At 40.1% G+C, this 14,015-nt stretch overlaps 1 protein-coding gene across 1 annotated transcript in view; it reads right to left on the reverse strand.

Moving 5' to 3' along the window:
• Positions 1-559: 559 nt before the first annotated feature.
• LOC124805373 (protein transport protein Sec16A-like) overlaps positions 560-14,015 on the reverse strand; it is a 169,337-nt gene continuing 155,881 nt past the window's right edge. The window contains exons 9-10 of the mRNA XM_047265931.1: positions 6,179-6,323; positions 560-687 (exon numbers count right to left, since the gene is read on the reverse strand). Of these exons, the coding sequence (XP_047121887.1) occupies positions 587-687; positions 6,179-6,323 (246 nt within the window). The 3' untranslated portion in view covers positions 560-586. The remainder of the gene's footprint in view (positions 688-6,178; positions 6,324-14,015) is intronic.

The following is a 14,015-nucleotide window of genomic DNA, read 5'->3' on the forward strand; positions in this document are numbered from 1 at the left end:
AGTTCTTCATTGTTATAAACCCTAGAAAACTGTAATTTATTATTCAGACTGTATACACATATCAAAGCAAAGTACAATACAATACACAAGTGGTTGGGTGGACCTTGTGCTCAGACCTATAAAGTAATTAGTTCCAATACAGAGTCCAGCCTGTAGGCTGTGCGTGCAACTGCTGTCATATTAGCAAGCTAGGTGGCCTCTAATGGCTGACTCAAGCACTGGTAGTTACAGCTTTCATGATGCTTTCTATAGCATGCAATTAAGTTTCAGTTCAAAATATTTTTTAGCAAAACTATATAAATTAATATCACAAAACATCACAATTACTAGTCTATATTATCAGATAGTCATACAGCAACAAACTTTCACCACTGAATCCATGACTTTCCTCTTCTGAGATATTACTGGAACCTGATGTTACTTTTGGGAACTGGCTGTTGATCAGAAATGAGACAATAGGTTCCTTTCAGTTTCAGGAATTTCAGTTAACAATATTTTATCAGCCAAACAATACAAATTATTTTCCAAAATGTCACATTTACCAATTTACATTATCAATCACACATCTAGTTATATAGTTCCCTTGTTATAAATATGATTTCTCTTCTGAGCTGTTCTTGAAACCTAGTATCACATTCGAAAATTGTTTGTTGGTCTGTAGAACATCCACATACTTTGATCTTACATCTGCAATGGAAAATAATATTCCTAAATTACACAAATAATTATAACAATTTTTGAGAAATATTACCATGTTCGTCGCCAGATAATATGTCATTTTAAAACAGGAAATTAATTTGTAAACTCACAAACCATAGAATAGTCACCACATGCTATCCTTGTTACATGTTGCTAGACATTGAGCAATATCTTTCTCAACGAAGAATTCTCCCAATATAAGATACCACAATTAATCAGTGAGCAAAAATATGTCATTTCCAAAGACAAGCATCACCCACTGATTTTATGAGATTCGTGGGCATGTATATTTATATATGTAATAAAGTAAATAGTCTACAAATGAAACCCTTTGACACTCAGTGCATTTATGACAAGCTACAGACTTGATACTGTTTTCCATCACATCACAACAATAGCTCATATTTTTGCATTTTTCATAATTATATATATATTTTTATATCTAAAAACAAAGATGATGTGACTTACCGAACGAAAGCGCTGGCAGGTCGATAGACACACAAACAAACACAAACATACACACAAAATTCTAGCTTTCGCAACAAACGGTTGCTTCATCAGGAAAGAGGGAAGGAGAGGGAAAGACGAAAGGAAGTGGGTTTTAAGGGAGAGGGTAAGGAGTCATTCCAATCCCGGGAACGGAAAGACTTACCTTAGGGGGAAAAAAGGATGGGTATACACTCGCACACACACACACACATATCCATCCACACATATACAGACACAAGCAGACATATTTAAAGACAAAGAGTTTGGGCAGAGATGTCAGTCGAGGCGGAAGTGCAGAGGCAAAGATGATGTTGAATGACAGGTGAGGTATGAGTGGCGGGAACTTGAAATTAGCGGAGATTGAGGCCTGGTGGGTAACGGGAAGAGAGGATATATTGAAGAGCAAGTTCCCATCTCCGGAGTTCGGATAGGTTGGTGTTGGTGGGAAGTATCCAGATAACCGGACGGTGTAACACTGTGCCAAGATGTGCTGGCCGTGCACCAAGGCATGCTTAGCCACAGGGTGATCCTCATTACCAACAAACACTGTCTACCTGTGTCCATTCATGCGAATGGACAGTTTGTTGCTGGTCATTCCCACATAGAATGCATCACAGTGTAGGCAGGTCAGTTGGTAAATCACGTGGGTGCTTTCCCATGTGGCTCTGCCTTTGATCATGTACACCTTCCGGGTTACAGGACTGGAGTAGGTGGTGGTGGGAGGGTGCATGGGACAGGTTTTACACCGGGGGCGGTTACAAGGATAGGAGCCAGAGGGTAGGGAAGGTGGTTTGGGGATTTCATAGGGATGAACTAAGAGGTTACGAAGGTTAGGTGGACGGCGGAAAGACACTCTTGGTGGAGTGGGAAGGATTTCATGAAGGATGGATCTCATTTCAGGGCAGGATTTGAGGAAGTCGTATCCCTGCTGGAGAGCCATATTCAGAGTCTGATCCAGTCCCGGAAAGGATCCTGTTACAAGTGGGGCACTTTTGTGGTTCTTCTGTGGGGGATTCTGGGTTTGAGGGGGTGAGGAAGTGGCTCTGGTTATTAGCTTCTGTACCAGGTCGGGAGGGTAGTTGCGAGATGCGAAAGCTGTTGTCAGGTTGTTGATGTAATGGTTCAGGGATTCCGGATTGGAGCAGATTCGTTTGCCACGAAGACCTAGGCTGTAGGGAAGGGACCGTTTGATGTGGAATGGGTGGCAGCTGTCATAATGGAGGTACTGTTGCTTGTTGGTGGGTTTGATGTGGACGGACGTGTGAAGCTGGCCATTGGACAGGTGGAGGTCAATGTCAAGGAAAGTGGCATGGGATTTGGAGTAGGACCAGGTGAATCTGATGGAACCAAAGGAGTTGAGGTTGGAGAGGAAATTCTGGAGTTCTTCTTCACTGTGAGTCCAGATCATGAAGATGTCATCAATAAATCTGTACCAAACTTTGGGTTGGCAGGCCTGGGTAACCAAGAAGGCTTCCTCTAAGTGACCCATGAATAGGTTGGCGTACGAGGGGGCCATCCTGGTACCCATAAACTGCACAGTACGATGAAAGGAGTCTCAGAGGATAGAGAGAGAAAAAAAAATACGGGTGGAAAGGGGGTGGGGAAGAGGGGGAGGGGGAGGGAAAGAGAGAGAGGGAGAGAGAGAGAGAGGTGGGGGGCATGGGTTCGCAGGGGAAGGGAGGGAGAAAGCGTGTTGGGAGAAAGCACTACACAATCTGGATGGGGAAGGAGTGGTGTACACATAAGAGAGAAGGTAAAAGGTAATGTGAGGTGGTGGGAAACAGGTTAGTGGAGATTCAGGCCAGGGGGGCTGCAAGAGTACACAATTTGCACCTGTGCAATTCAGAGAAACTTGTGCTGGAAAGAAGTATCCAAATTGTCTGTCTAGTGAAGCAGCTGCTTAAGTCATTTGTGTTGTGGTGCACAGCATGCTCGGCAACTGGATGGTCAAATTTGCAGGTTGCCACAGTTTGGCAATGGCCATTCATGAAGTTAGGGAGATGGTTACTGTAAGCTCACACAGAAAGCAGTACAGTAATTGCATCATAGCTGACAGTAACATTGCTGCATTCAAGGTGGCCCTGCCTTTAATTGGGTAGGAGAAGCCTGTGACTGGACTGTGGGCGGAGATGGTGGGGGGACGTACGAGACAGGTCTTGTACCTGGGTTGACCAAAAGGGAATGACAAGGGGGTTACCAGATTGGGTGCAGGATTGAAGTAGGGATGGGCAAGAATATTCTGTGGGTTGCGTAGGTGGCAGGACACTACTTTGGGTGGTGTGGATACGATTTTGGGTAGGATATCCCTCATCTCAATGCATGGAGAGAGGTGGTCAAAACTCTGGTGGAGAAGTGGTTGTGCTTTTGCCACTGGTGTGCTGGTCAGTGGCTTGTTAACAGGTTTTCTGGTGTGAGAGGAGGTGATGGCAGAGGAGATCTGTTTACAAATGAGCTGGATATGATATAACGGTCAATAAAGGCTCTGGTAGGGTTATTGATATATTTCAACAATTCCTGATTTCCACTGGAGATGCGGCTTGCAGGGCTGGTGTGTCTGCAAGGAAGATATTTTTGACACTGACTGAGTGACTGTTGTCAAATTACAGTTTCTGTTAGTTGTTGGAACACTTTGATTGATCAGACATATTAGTGGAGCCATCTGGGATTTGGACATCGACATCTAGGAAGGTGGTTTGTTGAGGTTATGAAGGAAAGAGAAAAGACTGACCCTGCCAGCCCAGATCACGAAAATGCTGTCAATGAATCTGAAACAGGCAAGGTGTTTTAGGTGCTGACTGGATAGGAAGGCTTCTTCCACAAGGCCCATAAATAAACTGCCATAGGATACTTAATAATCAGTACTGCTGTGACTGTTTGTCTGTGTGGGCGGGTCAGTGGGTGGGTGTCTGTGTGTTCTTCTACTAGAGAAAGAGCAAAAACTCAAAAGCTAATCTGAACACTTTTTTCTATTACATGTTTCTGTGCAATATCTACATCTACATCCATACTCCGCAAGCCACCTGACGGTGTGTGGCAGAGACCACTACAGGTGAGTGGCTGCCTTTCACTTATTTTATTTATATATATTTTTATAACTTATTTCTGTGAGTGAGTTGGTGTTGCTAGTGAGAAAGAGGAGAGGTGCAGCAAGCTTAACATTTACATCTCATAGATCACTATGCAGTTAATAAGTGAAAATAGACATCAAAATTCTGAACACATTTTGTGCTGGAACAACAGGATATAGAAATGGCAACATGCTCTATGGCTATGTTAATGCACACAAATATAAATAAAATCTGCTAGTAAATTCATAGATTATGCTAATTATAAATATACGCGTATTATTTTTATGTATCTTATACTGCAATAGCTGTTCAACATATAGGGCAACAAGAATATTACATTTAAAGCAAGATTCAAAAGATACAAGGAAATTATATGCTCTTTTGACCACAGTGTACATAATGTATTTAAGACGTAAGTTTCTATAGAAAGTGTGGTACAGGATGAGATCACGTCAGCACCACTGACTTATAAATCTTACTAAACTGCTTGAGTAAACGAACAGTTAAATTGCCTCTTGGGTTGATGAACAAGTGTGGAAAGAAAGGCTTGTGTCAAGTGGGAAGTTATGTGTCATTTAAGTAACTGTAGTGAAATTTGTAACAGTATGGAAAGAATAGACAGGTACTCACCATAGAGAGGTGGCACTGAGTTGCAGTCGGGCTCCAGTTTCCTGACACAGTGATTTGTGTGTGTGTGTGTGTGTGTGTGTGTGTGTGTGTGTGTGTGTGTGCTTGCGTGCGTGCGTGCGTGCGTGCATGTGTGTGTGGTTTTCTACTACAGAAGGATGACTCTGTTTGAAAGTTTTAATACTTTAGCAGCCTTTTTCATTCTGCCTGTCTCCAACTCAACACCTCCCCAGTGAGTAGCAATCTACCCTTTCAATCTACCCTTTCAACATTGTTGTTATTCCATCCTGGACTTGCCATTGTTTGTAGTGAAATTTAGGATAACAGCCAAAATTTCCACTTGTTTAAAGTGAAATGCTGCTTGATACAAATACATAGGAGATAGTGTAATAATACATTACTAGTGAGATCTGACTGAATTTGTGTACATTTATGAAACAGGTATCTGTAACAAAATGGAATGTAACTACCACTTACAGATGTTTTCTATCACTAATCTATTAGACAACAATATTATTTTGGCTCATATATACTTTCATTTGGGAACTCTGCATTCAGAGGTTATAAAATTTTAGTTCTGCAGATTATTATCAATGTGTTCCACACTTTCAAGTGGTCAGCAAAAATATTTATTGGCCTGTTTATCTGGTTTGATGAAACATATGTAACTGCTTTTCTAAAGTGGGTTTTAAGGGACAGGGTAAGGAGTCATTCCAATCCCGGGAGCGGAAAGACTTACCTTTGGGGGAAAAAAGGACAGGTATACACTCGCACACACGCAGGATATGTGCGTGTGTGCGAGTGTATACCTGTCCTTTTTTCCCCCAAAGGTAAGTCTTTCCGCTCCCGGGATTGGAATGACTCCTTACCCTCTCCCTTAAAACCCACTTCCTTTCGTCTTCCCCTCTCCTTCCCTCTTTCCTGATGAGGCAACAGTTTGTTGCGAAAGCTTGAATTTTGTGTGTATGTTTGTGTTTGTTTGTGTGTCTATCAACCTGCCAGCGCTTTCGTTCGGTAAGTCACCTCATCTTTGTTTTTATATATAATTTTTCCCACGTGGAATGTTTCCTTCTATTATATTGCTTTTCTAAAGAGTTAGACAGAGGGGAAAAAAATGGAACCACTCTACTAATTCATCAAAATAGCTTTAGCATAGTTAAAATAGAAAAGGAAAAAAGTACCTTACAAATGTAAGTAGATATATAACCATGGAAAGAGTGGAAGTGTTCTGCTACAAAAAAAGACACATTTAACAGTGTGTGCTGGAAGCAATTTGATAAAACATGGAAACCTACCTCTTGATTTTTTGAGCCTGTAAACATTGTTGGCTCCACATGGACCAATCCCAGATGACTTTGGAGGCAAAAGCAGATCACCAGAGTGACTGTTTTCATTTGTAGTTGTATCAATCCACTGTTTTCTATCATTATCCCATACAATCTTTAAAAGAGAAATGAATGACAATTAGTAAGTGTATCAATTCATACGAACTTGCAGCTTAAAAAAATAAATAAATAATTAAACATAAAAAAACTTAAAAAAACTAAAAAAAAAAAAAACAACACACAAACCTATTCCATTAAAATGACTAGAGTAACATGTTGGCTAGAGTAACAAACAAACATACACAAACATACATATAATTGGTAACCAGAATAAGGTATACTTTACTCGCTATACACATACAATGAAACTTTCTATTAACATTTTCAGTACCATAGGGCTCATTAACTCAGTCTTTCATATTTACTGATTGTGTCATGTTCAAATGTATGTGGGTATCAACAACATTCCTTTCCTGAACTAAATAAAAATTAAAACATCTGCAGTGTCTGTTTTGCATTTAATTTATTTATACACCAGTTTCAGCATACTATTACACCACCTTCAGGCCCTTAACCAACATAAATTTGGAGGAACCCAATCTCTTGCTGTCCCGACAGTCATTGGTTGATGAACTAAGGGGCAGTGTCATGTACACCAGAGATCTACGGAAATCAGTTACTTAATATTGGCTCCCGTTATGACTTCGAATGATATTGGATTCTTCCCAATTGGTCAGGGGACCTGAAGATGGCATAATGGCACAGCAAAACTAGTTGCATAATTAAATTAAATGCAAAAGAGATAGCTGCAAGTGTTTTAAATTTCATTTTATGCAGCACGGCTGAAGTCCCTATAAGCTTTTGCTATAAGATTCATTCTACATCCACACCTACACTTTGCAAACCCCATTGAGTGCATGGCAGAAGGTATGTTCCATTGTACAGGTTATTAAGGTTCCTTCCTGTTCGATTCACATATGGACTGCAGGAAGAATGTTTGAATGCATCTGTTCATTCTGTAGATAATCTAACCATGTAAGCATGATACCTATGTGAATTATATGTATGGGATTGCAATACATTCCTAGACTCATCATTTACAGGTGATTCATCAAACTCTGTTAGTAGATTTCTTTTGGGTCTGCAACCACACTGTTAATGTGTAAAACTTCTGACATTTCTGCCACTATTGCCAATGGCTGAAATGTTGGAAGTTTTACACATTGATAATGCATCACAGACCAAAAAGAATTTTACTGACTGTGACAATGGCCGTGGAAGCCTACGCTTAGATTTGTTAGTAGGCTTTCTGAGGATATAATGAAATTTTCACTCTGCAGCGGAGTGTGTGCTGATATGTTCGAGTATAATGACTTTTCTGAAAACTAGAAATCTACTCTGTAGGAATCAGCATGGGTTTCGAAAAAGACGATCGTGTGAAACCCAGCTCGCGCTATTCGTCCACGAGACTCAGAGGGCCATAGACACAGGTTCCCAGGTAGATGCCATGGTTCTTGACTTTCGCGAGGCATTCAATACAGTTCCCCACAGTCTAATGAACAAAGTAAGAGCATATGGACTATCAAACCAATTGTGTGATTGGATTGAAGAGTTCCTAGATAACAGAACGCAGCATGTCATTCACAATGGAGAGAAGTCTTCCGAAGTAAGAGTGATTTCAGGTGTGCTGCAGGGGAGTGTCGTAGGACCGTTGCTATTCACAATATACATAAATGACCTTGTGGATGACATCGGAAGTTCACTGGGGCTTTTTGCGGATGATGCTGTGGTATATCGAGAGGTTGTAACAATGGAAAATTGTAGTGAAATGCAGGAGGATCTGCAGCGAATTGATGCATGGTGCAGGGAATGGCAATTGAATCTCAATGTAGACAAGTGTAATGTGCTGCGAATACACAGAAAGAAAGATCCCTTATCATTTAGCTACAATATAGCAGGTCAGCAACTGGAAGCAGTTAATTCCATAAATTATCTGGGAGTAGGCATTAGGAGTGATTTAAAATGGAATGATCATATAAAGTTGATCGTTGGTAAAGCAGATGCCAGACTGAGATTCATTGGAAGAATCCTAAGAAAATGCAATCCGAAAACAAAGGAAGTAGGTTACAGTACACTTGTTTGCCCACTGGTTGAATACTGCTCACCATTGTCGGATCCGTACCAGATAAGGTTGATAGAAGAGATAGAGAAGATCCAACGGAGAGCAGCGTGATTCATTACAGGATCATTTAGTAATTGCGAAAGCGTTACGGAGATGATAGATAAACTCCAGTGGAAGACTCTGCAGGAGAGACGCTCAGTAGCTCGGTATGGGCTTTTGTTGAAGTTTAGAGAACATACCTTCACAGAGGAGTCAAGAAGTATATTCCTCCCTCCTACGTAGATCTCGCGAAGAGACCATGACGATAAAATCAGAGAGATTAGAGCCCACACAGAGGCATACCGACAATCTTTCTTTCCAAGAACAATACAGGACTGGAATAGAAGGGAGAACCGATAGAGGTACACAAGGAACCCTCTGCCACACACCGTCAGGCGGCTTGCGGAGTATGGATATAGATGTAGATGTAGATATGAAACTTCCTGGCAGATTAAAACTGTGTGCCAGACCGAGACTCGAACTTGGGACCTTTGCCTTTCGCGGGCAAGTGCTCTTTCTCAGGATAGTTTATGTCTATCTTCAAGAGCCTGCCAGTTCAGATTCTTCACCTTCTCTGTGACACTTTCCCATAGGTAAAACAAACCTGTCACTATTTATGCTGCCTTCTCTGTATACATTCAGTGTCTCCTGTTGTCCTATTTGGTATGGGTCTTCCACACTTCAGCAATGTTGTAGAATGAGTCAATGAGCACTTTGTACAGTGGCTGCACTTCCCCACTCTTCAACCAATAAACTGAAGTCTATCACTTGCTTTACCCATTACTGAGGCTATCTGATAACTCCATTTCATATCTTACTAAATGCCACACCCAGAAATTTGCAGAGTTGGCCGATTCTAACTGAGAATCATTGATATTACAGTCATAGGACACTATGATTTTTCGTATTGTGAAGCACACGGTTTTACATTTCTGAACATTTCAAGTAAGTTGCCAATATTTTCACCACTTTCAATTCTTATCAAGATATTACTAAATATTTATGCAGCTTCTTTCAGATAGCACTTTATTATAGATACCTGCATCATCTGCAAAAAGTCTGAGGTTACTATTAATATTATCTGTGAGGTCATTAATATGCAACACATTTTTCTCAGGGACACCTGAAGTTACTTCTACATCTGACAATGACTCTCCATCCAACATGCTGCATCCTCCCAAAAACTCTATAATCCAGTCAAAAATATCACTTGATACCACACATGATTGTGCTTTCGACAATAAGCATAGGTGTGGTACTGAGACAAATGATTTTCAGAAATCAAGAAACACTGCATCTACCTGACTGCCCTGATACAAAGCTTTCAGTATGTCTTGTGAGAAAAGTGTAAGTTGGTTCTCATATAATCGTTGTTTTCAGAATCCACGCTGGTTGGGATAGATGAGGTCATTCTGTTAAAGATACCTTATTATATTTTAATTCAGAATACGTTCTAAGATTTTACAACAAATTGATGTCAAGGATATTGGACAGCAGTTTTATGGATCACTTCTTCTACCCTTCTTGTAGATATGTGTGACTCAAGCTTCCTTCAAACTACTCAGCACAGTTTTTGTTTGAGAGATCTATGATAGAATATAGTTAGAAGAGGGGCTAACTCAATTGCAACTTTAGCATAGGACTTCCATTGGACCCTGGAATTTATTCAATTTTAACGATTTCAACTGTTTCTCAACACCAACGACACTAATGCTTATTTCAGTTATCTTTTCAGTGGTACGAGTATGAAACTTATACTGTTATTGTGGTTTTTCCTTTGTAAAGGAACTTTTGAAAATGGTGTTAAGCATTTCAGCTTTTGCTTTGCTACCCTCAACTTCAGTTCCCATTTCATTCACTAGGGGCTGGACACTAACTTTTGTACCACTAACATCCTTTACATATGACCAGAATTTCTTTGGGTTTTGTGAAAGATCATTTGACAATACACTGCTATGATAGTCACCGAAGGTGTCATCCGTTGCCATCTTGACTGCCAAATGCATTTCATTCAGAATCTCTCTACCTACAGCCCTACGCTATACTTTACACCTATTATTCAGTAATCACAGTTTCTTTAGAAGTTTATTTACAGTCACTGTATATCATGGAGGTTCTCTCCCATTATTAACTAGCATACTGGATAGATATCTATCCAGTGCATGGTCAACTATTCTTTAAAACTTGAGCCAGAGTTCCTCTACATGATCTTGTCCTGTGCTGAAAGTTTGATTTTTTTATCTGGTTTACTGAACATACATATCTTTCTGCTTGTTTTTGTTATAACTTCAAGTTGAACAAATATATTTCAAGGAAGACGCAATACATGAAAGTCACAGATCAAGTAAACAGAGTAAGACATGTGTACACTTTAACAGTCAAATCATAACTGAGTCCGAGTCTAGCGGCCGCTGGCTGGCTGGCCACTTAGGTGGCACTGTTGCTGCATGGCTGGCAGACAGTGCCGCATGTAGAGGATGCGCCTAACTGCGCGGCGGAACTTTGAAAGATCGGTGAGTCACAACACTTTTAGTTGTCCTTAGTACTTTGGTAATCATGGTTGCCACAATCACATCATGGTCACTAATACCAGTTTCAATGTGGATATCCACAAAGAGGTCAGGTCTGTTTGTTGCCATTAGATCAAATACATTTCTGAGATGAGTGGGGGTTCCTTACTATTCATGCTAGACAGTTTTAGAGAAGGCATAGCAATGTTTCATAGGATGTCTTACCATGTCAACTACTATCAAAACTGTATTTTTCCAATTAATTTTTGGATGATTAAAGTCTTCACCAATGATTACCGTGTGACTGGGGCACTTACATACAAGCAAAATGAGGTGCTCTCTCCAGTTTTTGGTTGCATCAGGAGATGAGTCTGGTTGGTGATACAAGGATCTAATTACCATTTTATGCCCACTCCTGATACTGAGTCTTGCACAAACAATCTCACATGCAGCTACAATTTCTTCCTCTGTACATTGGAGTTTCTTGCCTACTGTGACAAGTACACCACCTCCATTTCCCATTTGCCTCTCCATTCAATACAGGCTTAAATTTTCCCCAGAGATCTCACTGCATTTAGTTTCAGTTTTCAATCAGCTTTCTGTACCCAGTATTATATGAGTTTCAATACTTTTCAGGAGCACTTCAAACTCTGGCACTTTGTTGCTAATGCTCTGGACTTTACCATTAGGATTTTAACCTCTCACCTGTGGGAGGAATTTCTTTTAATCTTACACTGATACATCTGCATTCCTACAGCTATTATTATCTGGACTGGATGGAGAGTCGCCTTATTTAAAAAGCCCTTGTGTGCACCCCACACACATTCGGGTACCTGAGTAGCAGATTCTGATGTGTACTGCACACCTGACCCATTTAGGGGGACGCTATAGTTCTCAACCTTATGGTGCGAGTCCAGGAAGTCATAGCCTAGCCTGTCACAAAACTTTCAAAGTCTCTGTTTCAGTCCTTCCATTCAAATCAGAACCAAAGGGCCATGATCAGTTCTGGGGAAATGCTGCAAATTGTGAGCTTCACTGAAATTTCACTCAACCTTCCCTGCCAGTCCTTGGAATGACTCAAGAATGACCTCAGAGCCCAGATGACATGCATCATTCATTCTAACATGCACCACAATCTGCATGCTGTTCCCTCAATAGTTTCTGGAATAGCCTCTTCAACATGTTGAATGAGGCCTCCAGGCATACACACTGAGTGCACCTGGTGTCTTTTCCTGTCCCTGACTGCCATTTTTCTTGAAGGGGTGCCATCATTCGCCATATATTTGAACTGCTGATGACTAATAGTCCCTTTTGCATTTGTTTTCCTGAAACCAGACAAAACTGGTTTCTCCAAAACAGGTGAAGTGAGTTCTATTGGCTTAGTTTCAGTTTCAGCGAAAGACAGCACCTCAAACTTGTTGGTTAGGAGGATCGGTACAACACCCAGAGTCCTCCCTGGTCCTCATCCACCCTGTACAAGATGCCTAGATTTACCATTGACATGCCACCCACACTCAAGTGGACAAGTAATGACAGATTCTGTACTTTGTTCACAAGAGACAGGATCCACAGGAGATGCTAGTATTTGAAGTACCTCTCGTACAGGTATCACAGGTACACAATTCTTGGGAGCTCTTCCAGCACACCAATTTGCAGCAACTGCCAATTGTTTGACAGTATTCAGGGCAATTTCCAGCTAGTTATGAATTTGAACCAAGTCATTTCATGTTCAAGAGCAGCATTCACAGTGGGGTTGCATTTCGGGTAGTGCAACGTATTACAAGGCAGTGAACAAATAACTTTAAATTAAGCCTGCTGATTATCTTTTACTCTGTTAAGCTAAAAAGTTGCAAATTCACTATATTAACTGAAGCAAATACACAAAATGAGATTTCTATTAAGGCAACACAAAATCCTACGGTAAAAATTATTAGTTTGCTAAAAATTATAGTTGTTAGCAAACTCAAAAACAGAGTTAATTTACAATAAATACAAATAATATAAAGGACTACTCCTCTTTAAGAGCGAAGTGGAAGTAACACAATATGTTAGTTAGAAAATGTGATACAGTAACTAAATCACAATTGCTGATTTGCTACAAATTGCTCTAGACTATGCAAAGGACAGTGGTAGCTTCTGAAAATTCTCAAAAAGGCACGTTTATTTGTGCTGATATACAATGAAGTTCAGAGGTGATGTATTCTTTGGCAGAACTGTGAACCACAAATGCTGATTTGCTTTGAAATGAATTACATATCCATAATGCTCATACTGGTAACTTGTGAAAATATAGTTGTATAAGTGTCCGAAAATCCTCAAAATAACCTATTTCTCACATAATTGTACAATGAAATTAGAGAACTACTGTTTTGAACAAGGATAGATCTACTGTTCTCAAAAATTTTACAAGAGCATAATTAAGTTTAAGTCTACAATTAACGATAACTGTAACAGTTTATCATGACGCTCACAAATGGTCAAAATTTCACAATTTGTCACAACACAAACAGGTCTTGATACAATCAATGAAAGATTACACATAAACAATGTGAAAGTAAAATGTGCAAATCTAGAACCTTAAATCGGTACACAATCTTGTACATGCGATCTCACTCAAAGGAAAGTTCCTAAGGTGTCTTTCATATACAAATAACCATGCGTATTGCACAGATTTTTCACTTAGCTGATTCTGTGCACTCTTCCACACTGGCATGCTGAAGAAGAACAGTCCAGCACAGTCTCCACACTATGGATCTACTGGAAAAAATACAGGGTGTCTGTAAATTAATTATACGTAAGTAACCTTTAACTGTGAAAAACGTAAATGACTTACAGAAATGTTTGATACTGCATTGAATGCAATACATCTTCAAGTTTTATTTACAAATCTTCACTGTGGCTACCTTCTGTAACATGACAAATGTCCCATCTTTAATCAATTTCCTGCCAAATCCTATGAAGTCTTGATGTATGGTGGCAACAGCTTGTGTTATCTGTTATCACAATTCACCAAAATTTCCCAGAAGCAGAGGAACAAACACACAGAAGGCCACTGCGATCATGGTGGCTAGGATATTGTTCCAACATGTTCCACCACATTTAATCCAAGTTTGCACATTCCCACAGAGATACATGA

This window comes from Schistocerca piceifrons, chromosome 7 (assembly GCF_021461385.2).
Source record: "Schistocerca piceifrons isolate TAMUIC-IGC-003096 chromosome 7, iqSchPice1.1, whole genome shotgun sequence".
NCBI classification, from domain to species: domain Eukaryota; kingdom Metazoa; phylum Arthropoda; class Insecta; order Orthoptera; family Acrididae; genus Schistocerca; species Schistocerca piceifrons.